Raw genomic sequence first — 16685 nt, forward strand, 5'->3', positions numbered from 1 at the left:
CCCAGAAAAGAAGTAGTGGAATGCAGATTGAGAGCAAAGAAGAAGAGGTGCTTTTTCGTACACAGTCTCATGAAACTGTGACACTTCTTCGGTCTGTTGTGTAGGCTAAATTTTTCTTTTTCTGTTGTGAGTTCAAGGGAAGATCAGGAACATCTTTGGAGAGTGACTGGTCAAAGATTACTGAATACATAAAAACCTTATCTGGCTCATGATGTCTCTGAGTCATAAATTGATGGGGGCTTAAAAAATATTTGAGACAGCATTATATATGTTTAGCTGGGTTTGGCCACTTCAGTGAGTATCGGCTTTTGGTCACTTTTTGACAGGGTGCTGGATTAGAGGGACATTTAGTGTGACCTTGTATGCTTTCTTCATATGTTCTTATTTAGCCCCTTCCATTTGGGGCCTTTTTTGATGCACAGGCATGATGTGATGCTTTCATTCTGTCTCTGTGTATTATAACTGTGTATTAGTACGTACTGAGTACATTTCACAAAGGCAGATGTAGAAGCTTCCTGCACCCCAGCTGCTTTAAGAAGTTAGTGCTTAGAGCTGCCAGGCTGGGGGCTGCTGTCTCCTGCATGAGTGTATGTGCAAGTATTTGGTTCCTTACCCTGGATATGACCAAATAATCCAAGTCAACGTATGTGCTTGTAAGAAATGTTCCAGCAGATGTGGTGGAAATAGTATTCTCTGGCATAGGGGCAATTATGAATAGCTGGAAATGTTCTGGAGATGGTAAGTTCTTACTCTGCTTCTACTCATTCCTTTAATGAAATGGGAGTTCTTTCACAATAAGGATTTGAAAACAGTTCTCCCACCCCTGTGGTCTAGCTGTGATTTTCATTGCATATAGAAAATAAGCTGCCATGCTTAGACTTGCTCATATTTCCACAAAATGCAATCCAAAAGTATTTTGCTGCTGTGACCTCCAGACCTGCTTCCGTGCTAGTTTGTCTGCACATCCTTTGAATATTAACTTTGTAGATTTTAAGTATGGCTGTGAGCTAGAAATCATTTTTCACAGAATCACAGAATGGTTGACGTTGGAAGGGACCTGTGGAGAACATCTAGTCCAGCTCCCCTGCTCAAGCAGGGTCACCTAGAGCACGTTGCACAGGATCACGTCCAGGTGGGTTTTGAAGATCTCTAGAGAAGGAGACTCCACAACCTCTCTGGGCAACCTGTGCCAGTGCTCTGTCACTCTCACAGTAAAGAATTTCTTCCTTGTATTTAGGCAGAACTTCCTGTGTTTCAGTTTGTGCCCATTGCCTCTTGTCCTGTCGCTTGGCACCACTGAAAAGAGTCCGGCCCCATCCTCTTGACACCCTCCCTTAAGGTATTTTGTTGACATTGATAAGATCCCCTCTCATCTTCTCTTCCCCAGGCTGAACAGGCCCAGCTCTCACGGCCGTTCCTCATAGGGCAGATGCTGCATTCCCCTAATGATCTTTGTAGCCTTGTGCTGGACTCTCTCCAGTAGCTCCATGTCTCTCTTGTCCTGGGGAGCCCAGAACTGGACTCAGTTCTCTCGATGAGGCCTCAGCAGGGCTTAGTAGAGGGGCAGGATCACCTCCCTCGACCTGCTGGCAACAATCTTCCTAATGCACCCCAGGAGACCATTGACCTTCCTGGCCACAAGGGCACATTGCTGGCTCATGGTCAACTTGTTGTGCAGCAGGACTCCAAGGTCCCAGCAGCTTTGCAGAGCTGCTTTCCAGCAGGTCAGCCTCCAGCCTGTACTGGTGCATGCGGTTATTTCTCCCTAGGTGCATGACCCTGCACTTGCCTTTATTGAACTTCAGGAGGTTCTTCTCCGCCCAATTTTTAAAAATGCTGTCCTTGGTTTAGAATATAGTTTCAGCAAATACTATGCTCTGCCTTTAATTAGTAATACCATGATACTGAAATATTAGTGTTTGTTGCTAATGCATGATTCTTTTACTCTGTATCTTTCCAGATTAAATACGGATGTTGATCTGTGTCAGAGTTTGAGACAGCTGCTGACTGATGAAGTTGTAATGGGTTCCCTAGATCCAGAAACCAGGTACTTATTAATGCTATAACTTCAGATGTTTAGATAATTCAAATAATTCCTTATTGTGTTTGTGTTTTTTTTTGTTTTGTTAAATTGGTTAATACAACTGTAAAACATACCAGGTCCCTGTTACTACAAAATTATCTGTACAAGAGTTAGGAAGTTCATAGTTTCAGTCTTGGAAGATGTGTCTCTGACTGTGGAGTGTGAGATACGTTTAAGTTGCATTACTGAGATCTGCAAAAATGTAAAATGAGACTGTAAGATTTTCTGTGATAACTCTAACTTGATTAAAATTACTGTGATGTATATATCAAACAAAGTAAATATTTAAGAAGAAAAATAGGGAATAGGCTATATAATTTGATTTCAATTTACGCAAATGAAAATGAAAGGGCTTCTTTACTCAGTCTGAGAATATCAGATGCAACTCCTCATTTAGTCTAGAATGCACTAGAAAATTTCATAATACATAACACCTTTGTTAGTATTTCAGAAAAATAAAAATTAAGTTATTCATTCAATTGATGAGATACTGTAAGATGAATTTTCATCTTTCAAAATCAAATTATCAGTGTATTCATTTAAAGCTTTCTTTATGTTTGCTGTAAAACACTTTAGTTGCTGTTTATTCTGTTAAAAATTTGAATAATATCTTTCCTGACATGATAAGACTAGCCTAATGCCTAATGTTTGCCTGTGTTATAAGTAAGCTACTTCTTTCTTCAACTACCATCAAAGATGTTAGATTTGAAGGGCTCTTTTTCTGATCAGTAGAATAAATGAAGTATCAAATTAAAATGGTAGTTGGGATAAGTTAATGTAGTAGAATTATTTTGAAAGTTATTTGCAATGTGGATGACAAAGAAAAAATCCTATTTCAGTGAGTAAACTATTAAAAGAATAAAACATAGGATGTTTGTGTCCACTAAAAATACACTGATACAACAGTTGAAATAAGTAATTGTATTCTCTGGCTTGTGCCAAAATACAGACTGTGAAAGATGGCAAACCTAAGTAACTACTAAAGGTAAAAACTGTTAAGAAATTGTTTGTTGTGAAATGAGGCTGTTTTAACAGGGATTTACTGTATTTTTAGGCGAGTGGCAGAACTTTTTATGTTTGATTTTGAGATCAGTGGCATTCATTTGGATGAAGAAAAGGTAATTTTTGGCTACAATATGTGAATAGACATTTGCCTAACTATGAAAGACCAGATAATGAAACATTCAGGACATGAATCATGTGATTCTGTGCCAATTCATCCCCTGAGATTCCCATTGACCTCAGTAAAATTCTGACTTCTCAATAGATAGTTAATTTTGTCTATTGAAATCACTTATATAGTATTTATTGTTGTCTTTGATATTATTTGGCTATTCATTTTGCAGTTTGGCCACAAAACTCATTTTGCTCTTCAGGAGAGTTATAAGCCAACCTGGGAACTTACTTCTTTTGACTAGCGTCTGCATCAGATATTTTAAATATATGTATACCTGTCTGAACAGCTTTCTTATAGAGAGGGTAATGCAGCACCCCATGCACTGTGATGACAAGCAGGGTATTTTAGGAAGGATCAAGTATAATGTCCAGGCTATCCCTTTGGTGCCTTTGTAACTAGAAGTAATAAATTTTATCCGCCTTTGAAAGTCTGGGCAAGGTCTGATACCTATTTTGGAGTTCTTCACTCCTTTTTTTGATAGTTAATGATGGATTTGTCAAAACCAATAGCTTGATGGCTTGTGGTATGGGTGCTGTGTGGGATGTCTGTTCATAGCTTGTGTGCCTGTATAAGGTAAAGAGCTTATTTATTTAAGTCTTCCTTCCTATGAGATCAATACAAAGCTCTTTTACCATACTAGATTTAGGTGATAAAGTCATTCTGAAGAGCATTGCTCTGATGGTGGTTTGCAACCTGGAAAATGCTTCTAGAATGCTTTTTGTACAATTTCTTTGCACAAATAGCTTGAAACATGGACTTCACATTTTATATCTGATTTACCATTTTTTTCCTACATTTATTAACTCTATGATACTTCATCCCCTCTCAATAACACCATTCATTGCCCCTTATATTTTGCATGTTTCCTTCTTCCTTCCCTGCCTATTCCATTATGCATCTTCTGTTGTTTTTCACTTTTTCATTTCTTTCTCATTTCAGACTCTAGACTCTCACCACTAAGCTGAAACTTATTTTCTCTGTTATAAAGAATTTCTGCTTTTTATAATAAAACTGAAGATGTGCTTAAATAATAAGGGTGGAAGGGGAGAACAGATCTGCAGGTTTTATAATTCTCTTCACTTATGTTGTATCTGTTACTCCAACCTTTTGTTTTAACTATCACCCTACAGATGATAGAGAACATACTTTACTTAACTGACATGAGCAAGTCTGCTGAAGTAAATAAGGTATCTTACAGTGAGGTTAAACATCTGAAATACTGACATGATGGAAATAAGAGCCTAAGTTATCAAATTCTCAGGAAAAGGTTGAAATATCATAAATGCTTTACTGTTTTAGAGAATAGTACAATAAAACAGTAACAACAGAACTGTAATTTTGTATCTGCTTAAATTTATTTACGATATTAATATGATTTATCCATCTTGAGGATGTTCTTTTTTCTCCTCAATGTTTTACAGAGCAGTCAGATTAGTCATGGTTTTATAAGTGCTTAGCAAGTAGTTAGCACAACCTTTTGTGCATTTTTCTTACTCCAGAAATGTAAGCATTTTCTTTCAAAAGGGAAACCTGTTTGAAATTGTATATCTGTATGTGCATCTGATCTTTCTCCTGTTGACTTCAGCCCTCCATTGGGATTGTGTTGATGCTGCAGGTCTAATCATAAATGTACTATTTACTGCCCTGCTTCTGGAAAATTTCTTTTACAATTTTGCAAAGTTTGAGACTTACTTGTACTATATCTGAAGATATTGTGTGTGTTGTACTTTATTTTCTTACAGCGTAAAAAGGCAGTCAACCTCAACATCAAAATATTGGATTTATGTAACGAATTTCTGACAGGAACTCACCTTCCCAACAAGATTGGCAAACATGTTTTGCCAGAGCACATTTGGTATAATTTTACAGCTGAAGGCAATTACTTACAAGTTGCTGGTCTACATGCCGACTGTCCTGATGATCTGGTGTGTATTCCCTGACTCTCCTATAGCATGCTCTATAGTAAAGTTACAAATCAGTTATTTTAATTGTTATTGAGGCAAATGCTTATGATTTATGATTATGATGTTTTGACTAGCAATAGAGGTCCATTAAGGACATGATAATCAATGGCAGCTTTGGCTGTAGCAACTGTGAAGTAATAAAGTTGAAGATCCCAAAGGGAATCAAGAGAGTAGCCGAATACAGACCCTGAACTTCAGGCAATCAAATTTGAGCTTATTCAGGAAACTGGCAAGTTGGATCCCATGGGAGGCAGCTCTAGAGGGTAAAGAGACTCAAGCTGGCAGGTCTATAAAGAAAGACAGCATCCTCCAAGTACAAGAATGGTCCATCATGGTACTCAGGAACAAAAGCAGATGTATCAGGAGCCAGGCTTGGCTAAGCAGGGAGCTTGTGATGGACTTCCATCTCCAAAAGGCAGAAGGAGGTGGAAGCATAGACAGGATACAAAGGAAAAGGAGGAATTTAGAAATATTGCCTGTGCTTGCGGAGGTGGTGTCAGGAAAGCCAGAATTTGACTGCAGTTGAAACTTGCAAAGGACATTAATGACAACAATAAGAGTTTCTACTGCTGCATTAGTAGTAAAAGATTGAAAAAAGGAAAACTTGGGCTTGGTGCTGAGTGCGGTGGGCAGTATAGTGACAACAGACACAGATGAGGCTGAGATACCTGTTGCTTTCTTTGCCTGAGTCTTCACTGATAAGATCTTTCAGGCCCCTGTGCTTAGTGAAATGGTTTGAGGAGGAGAATGACCAACAATAGATGAGGATGGAGGAAGATGGCAGGAGATCTGCATGGATGAGCAAGGAGCTCCTGGCAAAACTCAAACTGAAGAAGATAGTACACAGAAAGTGGAAAATGGAACAAAAGGCACAGTTCCTGAATGCCTTCTTTGCTTCAGTCTTTACTACTAAGAGCAACCCTCAGGAATCTCAGATCCTGGAGACAAAAGAGAGTCTGGAGAGGAAAGACTTTCCCTTGGTTGGGGAGGATCAGGTGACATCCTGACAAATTTGACATTCACAAATCCGTGGACCCTGATGGGATGCACCCATGAGTACTGAGGGAGCTGGCAGATGTTATTGCTAGGCTGCTTTCTGTCATCTTTGAAAAGCCATGGAGAGCAGAAAGCTAATCTCACCACCATTCTTCAAAAAGGGAGGACCCAGAAAGAGGACTTCAGAAAGAGGACCCAGGAAATTACAGGCTAGTCAGCTTTACCTCCATCCGTGGAAAGGTGGAAAGCTCATTCTGGACATCATCTCCAAGCATATGGAGGAAAAGAAGGTGATCAGGAGTAGTCAGTATGGATTCACCAAGGGGAAATCGTGCTCAGCTAATCTGATAGCCTTCTCTGATGGAATGACTGGCTGGGAGGATGAGGGGAGAGCAGTGGACGTTGTCTTCCTTGACTTCAGCAAGGCTTTTAACACTGTCTCCCATAACATCCTCCAAGGTAAGCTCAGGAAGTGTGGGTTAGACGAGTGGACAGTGACGTGGATTGAGAACTGACTGAAAGGCAGAGCTCAGAGGGTCGTCATCAGTGGTGCAGAGTCTAGTTAGAGGCATGTGGCTAGTAGAGTTTCCCAGGGCTCAGAACTAAGTCCTGTGTTGTTCAACTTCTTCATCAATGACCTGGATGAGGGGACAGAGTGCATCCTCAGCAAGTTTATTGATAGTACCAAATGGAGAGGAGTGCTGATATGTCAGAAGGCTGTGCTGCCATTCACAGAGATCTGGACAGGCTGGAGAGTTGGGTGGAGAGGAACCTCATGGACCTATTGGCTATAGTTTACTTAACAGAGCTCTGTATGCTGTTGGCTGTTGCTGAGAAGACACACTTCTGAATCTTGTTCAGGGAAGGGGATGGATATCTCAGTTTCACTGTGTTTTTTTATCTCAAAACCCAGTTGTGGAGAACAGGTAGGAAATGACGATGACTTTTATTACAAACTCCGGACCTGCATTCCTATTGCATATTTGATCCGAGAGGGAAGCTTATTGTAAAGAGGAGAAATTTAAGTTGTTGCCTGATTTCTTAAGCCTGTTCAGTGTGTAATATTGTGTGAAATAAAGATCGTCTTCAATTAGTTTGTGAAATATAAAAAATAATTTTCCCAAGGTTGCTGAGGTTTGGGGTGATCTTGTTGAGAGTCACCAAAAGGATCAGAAATAGGAGAAAGAAACTGATTTCCATTCATAGATAAGCAGACTAAAGCTTGCTGCTTTAAAAGGAGTAGTGCTTTTCTGTCCATTGTCTTTCTCTCCCCTACCACTGTCTCTAGTTTTAATCAGATTCTTCATGAGCCAATTTAACTGACATGCAGAGAACAATTTGATTTTCTTTTATCTTCAGAAGTTTTAGTGAGTCAAAGCAACTCTAGAGTTGTCTGAGAAGCACAGATGTTGGCATGAGGAGAGTGGCAGATAGCAGAGAGAGGGACTGCAGACAGGAGGAGGGAATAGGACCTTCTTTAGGCAGTCTGGAATGGTTAGCTAATCTCACTGCATTTCCTCCTTCCCTTTGTAATGGAAAAGAGTGGTAATTGGCAGGCAGTCGTAATTATCATATTTTTAAAAATGTTTTAGGCCTTTTCTGAACAATATCAGTGAAATACAGCTGTAATGTGAGATCTTTTATTGTTTCATTTGCTTGCTTTGTGAATTATGCTGTAGTAATGTGACCTTTTTATTTTTTCATATTAGGTGCGAGAAGCTGCTTACAAGATTTTTCTTTACCCAAATGCAGAGCAGCTGAGCTGTTTAGAAGAACTACTTGCTAGTCGAAACAGCCTGGCACAGCTCGTTGGCTATAACACCTTTGCCCACAGGGCTCTTCAAGGAACAATGGCTAAAAATCCAGGTAGAACGCGTGTGTGATAGGATATGCTGAGAAATGAAATGCACTGTATAGGTGTGAGTCTGTTTTGCTAAATTTACAGAATGTGGTTCTTCCGGTGAAATATATTACTGCAGTTATGTTTTGCTATATGAAGTTTCTGTGTTTTCTGTAAACAGCAGTTCTAGGTGAGTAGGAGTCCTTTTTTTTTTTTTTTTTAATCCAGAATCAGTGTTTACTCCTTACATTATGAAGTTGCTCTTATTTCAGCATCTAGCAAAATAAATATGGTACTTGCATATATTATCTAAAGCAATGGCACATAGTAGTTAAAATCTCTTGTTCTAAGAGATCTTGTTCTGCTTGGGATGTTCTGATGTATCCTAACACCTTTTCACAGAATCACAGAATGGTTGAGGTTGGAAGGGACCTCTGGAAATCATTTAGTCCAGCTCCCCTGCTCAAGCAGGGCCACCTAGAGCACCTTAGACAAGATCACATTCAGGCAGGTTTTGAAGATCTCCAGAGAAGGAGACTCCACAGCCTCTCTGGGCAGCCTGTGCCAGTGCTCTGTCACTCTCACAGTAAAGAACATTTTCCTCATATTCAAATGGAACTTCATGTGTTTCAATTTGTACCTGTTGCCTCTTGTCCTGTCACTTTGCACCGCTGAAAAGAGTCCAGCCACATCCTTTGGAAGGAAGGAATCACTTTTTTCTTTTTTTTCCTTAATTTTATTTCTAGAGACAGTAATACAGTTTCTGGAGAAGCTCTCGGACCAGTTGTCTCAAAGGTGTGTCTTTTCCACTAAATCATTTTTCTAATCACACTTTTATTTCAAGAATTGAGAGACTCATGTACTCATGTAAGTCAGTGCTACATATTATATGCTCTGATGGAAAGCAGAAGTAAAAGTAAGACTTCATCTGAGTTTTGAGAGGAGCTATCAGCCAAGAGTAAACACTGTGGCTATAAGAAGAGAATACCTGAGACTGAATGCAACAAGTGAGGAGCCAAGAAATGCAGGTGACAGCAAACAGGAAAACGAAGTTTAAATCCTGAAATTCTGACGCACCTTTCCTGGGCTTCTCCCATATGTGTATTTCCATGTAATTTACATCTGTGAACAAATTTTCCTGTTTGTCCTGCTTGCTTCTCTTAATTTCACGCAGCTCAAAGAGTTTCATGTCTGTTTATGGTTTCAGATGCTTTGCAAGTGCATGACCAATATCAGTGGGCCTTGATTTGAAGGCATCTGAATGAGAGAAGCAGAAAGGAAGGTGCTTTTACTGTAGCGTATGGGCCCATAATTTCACAGAGTTCAAACGATCTCTGATGATAGATACTTTCTTATGACATAGCATTCCCACATACTGTAGTCCATTGCTCAAAAACCTTTAATGAATACTTTCTTTCATCATAAAAATATTTTGCAGAACACAAAAAGATTTTGAAATGATGACGAAGATGAAAATGAAGCTTAACCCACAAAATTCAGTAAGTTAAGTTTTCATATATGATTTTCTGGCTTTTTTTTAATACATAGTATAAGTTAATGATGTTCTGCATGAAAAGTAACTCAGTTTAAATATATAACATATAATTACAGAGAGAAACTTTCCATCTTCTGGCTTCAAATGCTTTTGGTTTTTTACCTCTATTAGTATTAAAACCAAACACTGAGTGTGAGATAGCTGTTGGTTTATACAAAGTGATACTGTGCTAGTCAAAACTCAAAGTAATGAAAGTGAATGTTTGTTTTGACTTAATTAATGGATTCATTGAAAAATAAGGGCTGTACTGTATAGTAGGTGCATGTCCAGTTTGCAGGCCATTGTGCCATCTTGTATACATTTGTATATAATTGTATATAATTTGTACATTTGTACAAATACATAATTGTACATTTGTATATAATTCTGTTTGTAACTATGTTTATTGTTTTATTTTGTGTATTTCTTGAAATCTGATATGCAGTCCCATATGTATTTGAATAGGAAATGCTATCTTCAAACAAACATTAAAATAGAGGATTCAAATTGTGGCGTATCATGCTATTTCCAATGATGATGTATTTAACACTGAATGTTTCTCACTATGTTACAAAGTTCTGTGGCTTGTAGAAACTAAAAGTATGCGGAGGAAGCAAAACATTTGCTTTCTGTTCATTTGCTGTCTGTTACTATAATTATAAAATGGAATTCTCTTTCAGAAATTGATGCCGTGGGATCACCCTTACTACAGCAGTGTCCTGCGAGCTGAGAGGTAAGCTCCTTATGTTTATGATTGTAATGTAAATGAGTGTCTTTATTTCATCTCTCACAATAAGGATAATAAAAGTCCTCAATGTAAACAGGTTTTCCCCCTTTGAAGATGCACTTCAATGAGAAAAAAATAAAGAATATCTGGAGGGGCAGTTGTCTGTTACATTTCTTAGTCACTATTGGAATACTTGTAAAAGTTTTTGGCTCCTCTGTTGTTTTACACTGAAATATTGGCCCTCTTTGAAGATATGAGAGGATGAAACAGTTTCAGAACAGCTACAAAATCCTCTAATTTTGCTTTTAGCTCTTAGCAGAACTGCAGCAATGTTTAAAAATAAATTTTGGTCACTGAACACAATCCAGCTCCTCTTCAGATTACTGTATGTTGCTTCTTACTGAACTTTCATTCCCTGCCACAAACCTGAAATAGAAACATCTTGAGAAGAATTTTACTGTTTCACTAAGTAGAATACATTCTCATCTATCCTGCAAAGGCTGGGGGTTAGATTCACAACACAGACTTCAATAGTGCTCAAGAGTTTTGTACATAATGAGATTCCAACTGTGAAAGTCATGAGCCCTACATGTTACCTATTACTAGATCAGCAGTGGTGACCTTTTTGATTTGCATTGTGAAAGATACTTTAAAATTGTGTTTCTCTCACAAGCTGGGGGGGGGGGAGAGAGGGAGGGAAATCTTGCCTTCACTGTATAATTGTAGGTTTTTGCTTTTTAAACAAGCCTAGACTGAAAGTATCTGATTAAAGAAGTTTACTCTGGATCTGAAGTGTATGCCTGTATGAACATAGCATTATGGAAGTAGTGCTAGTGGTTGGCCTGGCTGTTTCACTGCTTTCTTGTACACTGACACTGAGACAATGATTTTGTGAGCAGCAGCTCTAATGTTGGATTTCTCTTAAGATACTGCATGCCTGGGTAGCAGTTGATCTGCGTATGTGCAGCACCATTCACTTGCTATGCCATGGAGCTCAAGGGACGTTCAGCTGCTAGCTTTGCTCATAGAAGTCATTCCAGGAACATGCAGCACTCTACAGTATATGCATAGATTACTACTCTGTGATGTGGCGTGGGAATGGCTGCTTTTGCTTTAAATTGGACAGGTAGCAAACTATTTCTATGAACATGAAAGCAAAATAATGGTTATACTGGAGGAGATTCAAGGTCCATCTGGCTGCATCTTAGCAATGGCAGAAAGCAGTCTATGGAAGAATGTGACGATACTTGTTCAAAATACTGTCCTAACTTTTATCTCCTAATTTTCTTCATTAAAGCACCTATATTTAATAATACTTGAATCTCTTTATAGATTCTACTGGAATGCTAAAATTAAGATTGTGTTAATAAAAGTTATAAGGAATATGTACATACATGCATTTCCTATACTGTCTTCTTTTTCTGATTACTGAATTAGTATGTCCCATAAAGGTTAAATCTTTAAGTGTGAAAGGCACTGTGCTTGTTTTCCTTCCTGGGGGGAATACTGTTTTATTACGCTTTTTATATCTTTTGATGAAGCTGATCATATAGTAAATGAGTTGTTGATGTTGATTTTTGTCCCCAGCTGATTCTTTCAGTCTAGTTCATGTTGTTAATTTAATGTTGTTAGGTTTGATTCTAAATACTGCATCCATATTGCTATATAGGAGAGGAAGAGGGAGTTGACCTGGTATTGGACTGCTGGTCACCTGCAATGCTTAATTGTTAACTTACTCCTGATACTCATTTGTGCTCTGCACCTAAGAAAGTCCTCCAAGACGTCGTACCAGGCACAGTTTTGGAAGTAGCATGCACCAGGGACTAACACCAGTAGTCTGTATGAGGTGATATCATGGAAACACCACTGACTTGTGGCACAGCTCTTGTTATTTCAGGCTTTTAGAACTGAAAAAATTTGACCAGGTTAAAAAAGATGGTGCTGTCCTGGAACATGGAGTGCACACAGGGCAATGTACAGTGTAGGTGGCCACTGCCAACACTTGCTGCTTGTCTTCAGGACTGAAGAACAGTCTCTGGACATTTTCTTGGGATGGTTACCTATGACTTGCATTAGTTCAGTCCTGTGTATCCCTAAGTTTTGTGCGAAAAAATGCTTCTGTAAATGAGTAACCAGGAGAAAATGTTTTTCCTTTTTACCCTTTCCACATTTGTGCCTTAGTATTTGCACTGTGTCAGTGAGGAACTTGATATTTATCTTGTCCTCTTGAAAATGTAAGCGAGCATTAGACAAAGGAATCATGGTTTGATTTTTTTTTTTTTTTTTAGTTCTTCCTTCATTCTCCAGATTTTGATTACCTGCATGAGTTTTTCTCATACGGAACTGGAACTCATGAGTTACTCAGTACATCTTCTCAAACTTCTTTTATTTAATGTATTTATTCTATACTAGAAAAAGCTTTTGTCAGATATCTCAGAATTAATTTTAAGAGATGGATACTATATTCTGAAGAATATAGAATTTTCACATCTGTTTGGACTATTGAATTCTAAGGGCATTTGCTGTGAAATCAGTTCTCTGTTTTCACTATTTTTGAATGTTATATTAGTGCTGTTTTGTGGATTGAACAGCAGGAGGAGCTCCAGACTCAGTTCCCAAAGTATGTTTTTTCTTTCTATAAATTCATCCACAATAATTTTCTTTCTGTCAGCTTTCAGCAAATCTTTTCCCTGGAAACTTTATCCCACTTCAAAAACAAAAGTCTCCTATTGATGGTAGCAGGATAGTTTACTTTTTTTTTTTTTTTAATTATATTAAATAGCCTCTCTGGCTTTAAACCCACATTTATGAAAGCTTAATGTTTTTGTAGCTATAGTTTAAGTGGCAGAGAAAATAGATGTCAGTATAAATGTACACTTAACAGAAACCAGAGAAAAAAAGTCTGAAATGCATGGTAGTAATATCTTATAAGAAGACAGAGTAATTAAGAGAACCTCAAGAATTTTGGCAGGCTATAGGTAATATAACAGTGAATGCTAGAACATGCTTCAGCCTCTAACAAGTAAGAAGATGTCTAATATATGTATTGTAAAAATAATAATACTGCTGCGTTTTAATGCAGAGAAGTAACATAGTATTAATTAAATCCCATTACTTCTCAGTGAGTACTGCATACAGATAATTCTCAAGGCCCTGATTCTGCAAAGATACAGTAGCTTTGCTCAACAATTTTGGGTCATTAAAAAAAATAAAAATACTAGAGGAGACCTTAGAAGGTCAACTGTTTGTTTGACAAAGGTGGGATTGCCTGTACTTAAACCACTTTTTACAATTAGACTGTTATAATATATAACTGTTCTTAAGAACTGTCAGTGTCGAGGTAGCCTGGCTGGTGTTGACTCCTGTTTTCCTAACCTTTGTTGCTTATGAGGCTGGACTGACTTTGCTGTCTGTAAGTCACTGTGGGACTTTTGCCAAACTGTCAAAGATTGCATCCGAGTGGTGACTGGAATATGCTTGGAGGCTATTGCAGTCGCTGCTGGTCAGTCTCTTTGGGACTGCAGAAATAAATGAAACTGGCCTTAGGGATGAACAGATCAATGGAAAATAAGCCTGTTTCCTGTTGTATAGAAGAAAAAAGCCACCACAGCAACTGTAGGCATTTTGGTTCCTGGGCAGAAATTAGGGAGTAATTCATCAGCTTTCTTGTGGATAGCCTGTAGATAGGCTTTTGGCTTCCGTGGGAGAAACCGGACTTCAGGTTTTTTGAAGGGATAGGGACAATGCCAAGGTACCTCTGGCTCTGGGGATATTTTAAAGACAAATATGCAACTAATATTGAGGTATGCAAGTTACCTGTAAACAAATTAGTTTACAGGATGTTTTCCTGTTAAATTATTTTTGGCTTTAAGAAGAATATTTTCTGTTGAGAAGACCATGTGAAAAAATGGCTCAGACCTTTTGTGGATTATGTGAGAAAAATGTCACTTCTGTTCAAATTGGAAACTGAAATGGAAAAATATTGCAAGATTTAAAAAGAACCAGGAAATCTTCCACTCAAGATGCTCATAGAGAAGGAAAATATTCTATAGTTATCTATTTATAAGCAAGGAGAGGCGTATTTTCTAATCAACTAACATAGTTTGAAAAAAAGCCAATTTAACCTAACACTCATTAAACTAAGCTTATTGGAGGAAAACCTGAAAGTTATTGTAAGGCCTTGCTGTATTTCTGGAGAGAGAATGATTATCTAACAAATGCGAGCTGTGCTTGTGAGAAAGACTTGGAGAAGTGTGAGTCTTTTTATGTGTTTAGACTCGTACTGTTTACTGTAGAAGATACTGTTAGTTGGTGGTTTATATAAAATGTTTTAAATTACCACCGTAATGCAATTTCACGAATAATTTGTTACCTTTTTCCTTCCTGCTCAATACTTAGTTTAGTATTTTCTGGTTGTTAAGATTTGAAGGTGTTAATGTAGAACAGCCAAAGCATAATATGTGTTGAAAACATTGTAACAAGTCCTAAAATCAGTATTCCTCCTGGTTTATAGATATTTTTCCTTGCTTGATGAATAGTTCAAAGTAGAACTCAAGTTTCAAGAATAATCTGTTTATTAAAAAAAATTGAGGAAAGTTAAAAGAAAGTTGATTTGAAAACAAAGTTAAATCTAAAAGTCTCATAAAATGCTGATAGCAAACCAATCATGTGAATTACACCCGGCCCGCCTCCAAAAATTCTATGAAGTACAATTACAAAAAGAAAAAAAGAATGTAAGAAACAGGTGCTAGTTTATGGCTGATGAGAGTACAAAGGCTTTCTATTATTATTATTTTTGAGAAATACAGAGACTTCTATAAATCATGATTAAGAATCTCCCTTCAGGTAAAAATTTAAATTTCATAGGCTAGCATGTAATGAAAATTGGAAGGGGTTTTCCTCATCTTGATCTCTTCAAGTTAACCTGAGGGGTTCATCTCGCTTTTATCTTCCACTAAGGAGGTTTTTTTTTTCCAAGCTTCCCTGAAAGTTGTGAGAGAATCTGTTTCATTACATATAGTTAATAGGAGTGTTTTGTATTTTTATGGATGTCAATAGGAAGATAATTTTCCTCAAGAATAATTGAGATTATCAGGGACAACACTTGATAGTCACCAATAAGAATTCTTGCCAAGCAGCTCATCTGCTGTTGTTAAGAACAGTGATACCTACTCAAATATCACTAATGTCCAACTTTATCAAAAACGTTCTTAATAGATGAAAGTCATGCTACACAAAACAATCTTAGTTTCTTTCCAAATATACAGCTTAAAAGAAAGTGATTTTAGAAGTCTACATTTTATTTAGACTCAATGAAGTCATACAAGCTTAGAAATAATTATTTATGATGACATACTACATCTTTGTTCTTCACAGGTACATAGCCTTTTTCTTTGAAGCCTGCTGTTCTTGAAGAATAACCAGACCTCATTGTGTCAGTTAACTCATTTTTTTAAATTGATTTGCCTGCATGGCTTTTAAAAATAGTGCTGAGCGGTATACCGTAGAAGTAAAGTGAATTTTTTAACTTTGTTTATCCTTTAATATAACACAGGAATTTACGTCAAAGAAACTACCATTTTCTTTAGTATTTTTACTTTTTTTAGGAGAATAATGAGATTCCTCTTTGTGAAGTTTCTGAATGCATGTTCTGACATAAATTTTAAAAAATTCATTTTTTGTGGACTTGAAAGTAAACAAAACTTCTTTTGTTTATTTTTTTGATTCTTTGTCATTCAGAATTTGGAAATTCTGAGCACATCCTGTGTTAAAAAATTCTACAAGAACAGCAAAATAATTTAAGGTTCGTTATTGCCATAAAAAGGACTACTTTTAACTCTCGTTTTTTTTTTTTAACTCAAAGTTAAAAACTGAAAGTTTGACATAGAGAAAAATACTCTTTTCCCAGTAATGAAGATTTTGTGTAGTTATTGATAATGTTTCTAAATTGTTCAGAGGGAGATTTATATACTTACATTCATTTATTTTTTTAAATAAATGAAACATGATGTTTTCCTACATCTAAAATAAAAGGAATCATTTTTTTTTAATACAAGATCTGGTAAAAATGCCTTCTTGATTTCAAGAAGTTGTATTCCTCCAGATTAATGCTTATGTTTTCTGGTTTTTCTATAATGAATAGAAAATTTGGGTTTTCTGCTTTTTTCTGCTCTTCTGAAAAGGTATGCAGCTCATTCAAGTTCTACATAGACACGTAAGAAAAATTAAATGCTGAACTTATAGGGTGGTTCAGAAAACCTTTTCCAGCACTGTTGGTTCCAAAAATGAATGAGTACCTGAGTTTTTGGTACCTCATAGAAGAAAGCTTCCATGATCGGCAGTCTTTTTGACAGGGAATGTGTAT

At 37.2% G+C, this 16685-nt stretch overlaps 1 protein-coding gene across 1 annotated transcript in view; it reads left to right on the plus strand.

The window, feature by feature from the left end:
• Positions 1–16685, plus strand: part of MIPEP (mitochondrial intermediate peptidase) — a 73372-nt gene that overhangs the window by 6440 nt on the left and 50247 nt on the right. Inside the window, exons 4-10 of the mRNA XM_062567195.1 lie at positions 1961–2047; positions 3138–3201; positions 5003–5185; positions 7930–8086; positions 8807–8855; positions 9499–9559; positions 10275–10327. Coding sequence (XP_062423179.1) covers positions 1961–2047; positions 3138–3201; positions 5003–5185; positions 7930–8086; positions 8807–8855; positions 9499–9559; positions 10275–10327 — 654 coding nt within the window. The remainder of the gene's footprint in view (positions 1–1960; positions 2048–3137; positions 3202–5002; positions 5186–7929; positions 8087–8806; positions 8856–9498; positions 9560–10274; positions 10328–16685) is intronic.

Source organism: Rhea pennata, chromosome 1 (assembly GCF_028389875.1).
Source record: "Rhea pennata isolate bPtePen1 chromosome 1, bPtePen1.pri, whole genome shotgun sequence".
NCBI lineage: Eukaryota > Metazoa > Chordata > Aves > Rheiformes > Rheidae > Rhea > Rhea pennata.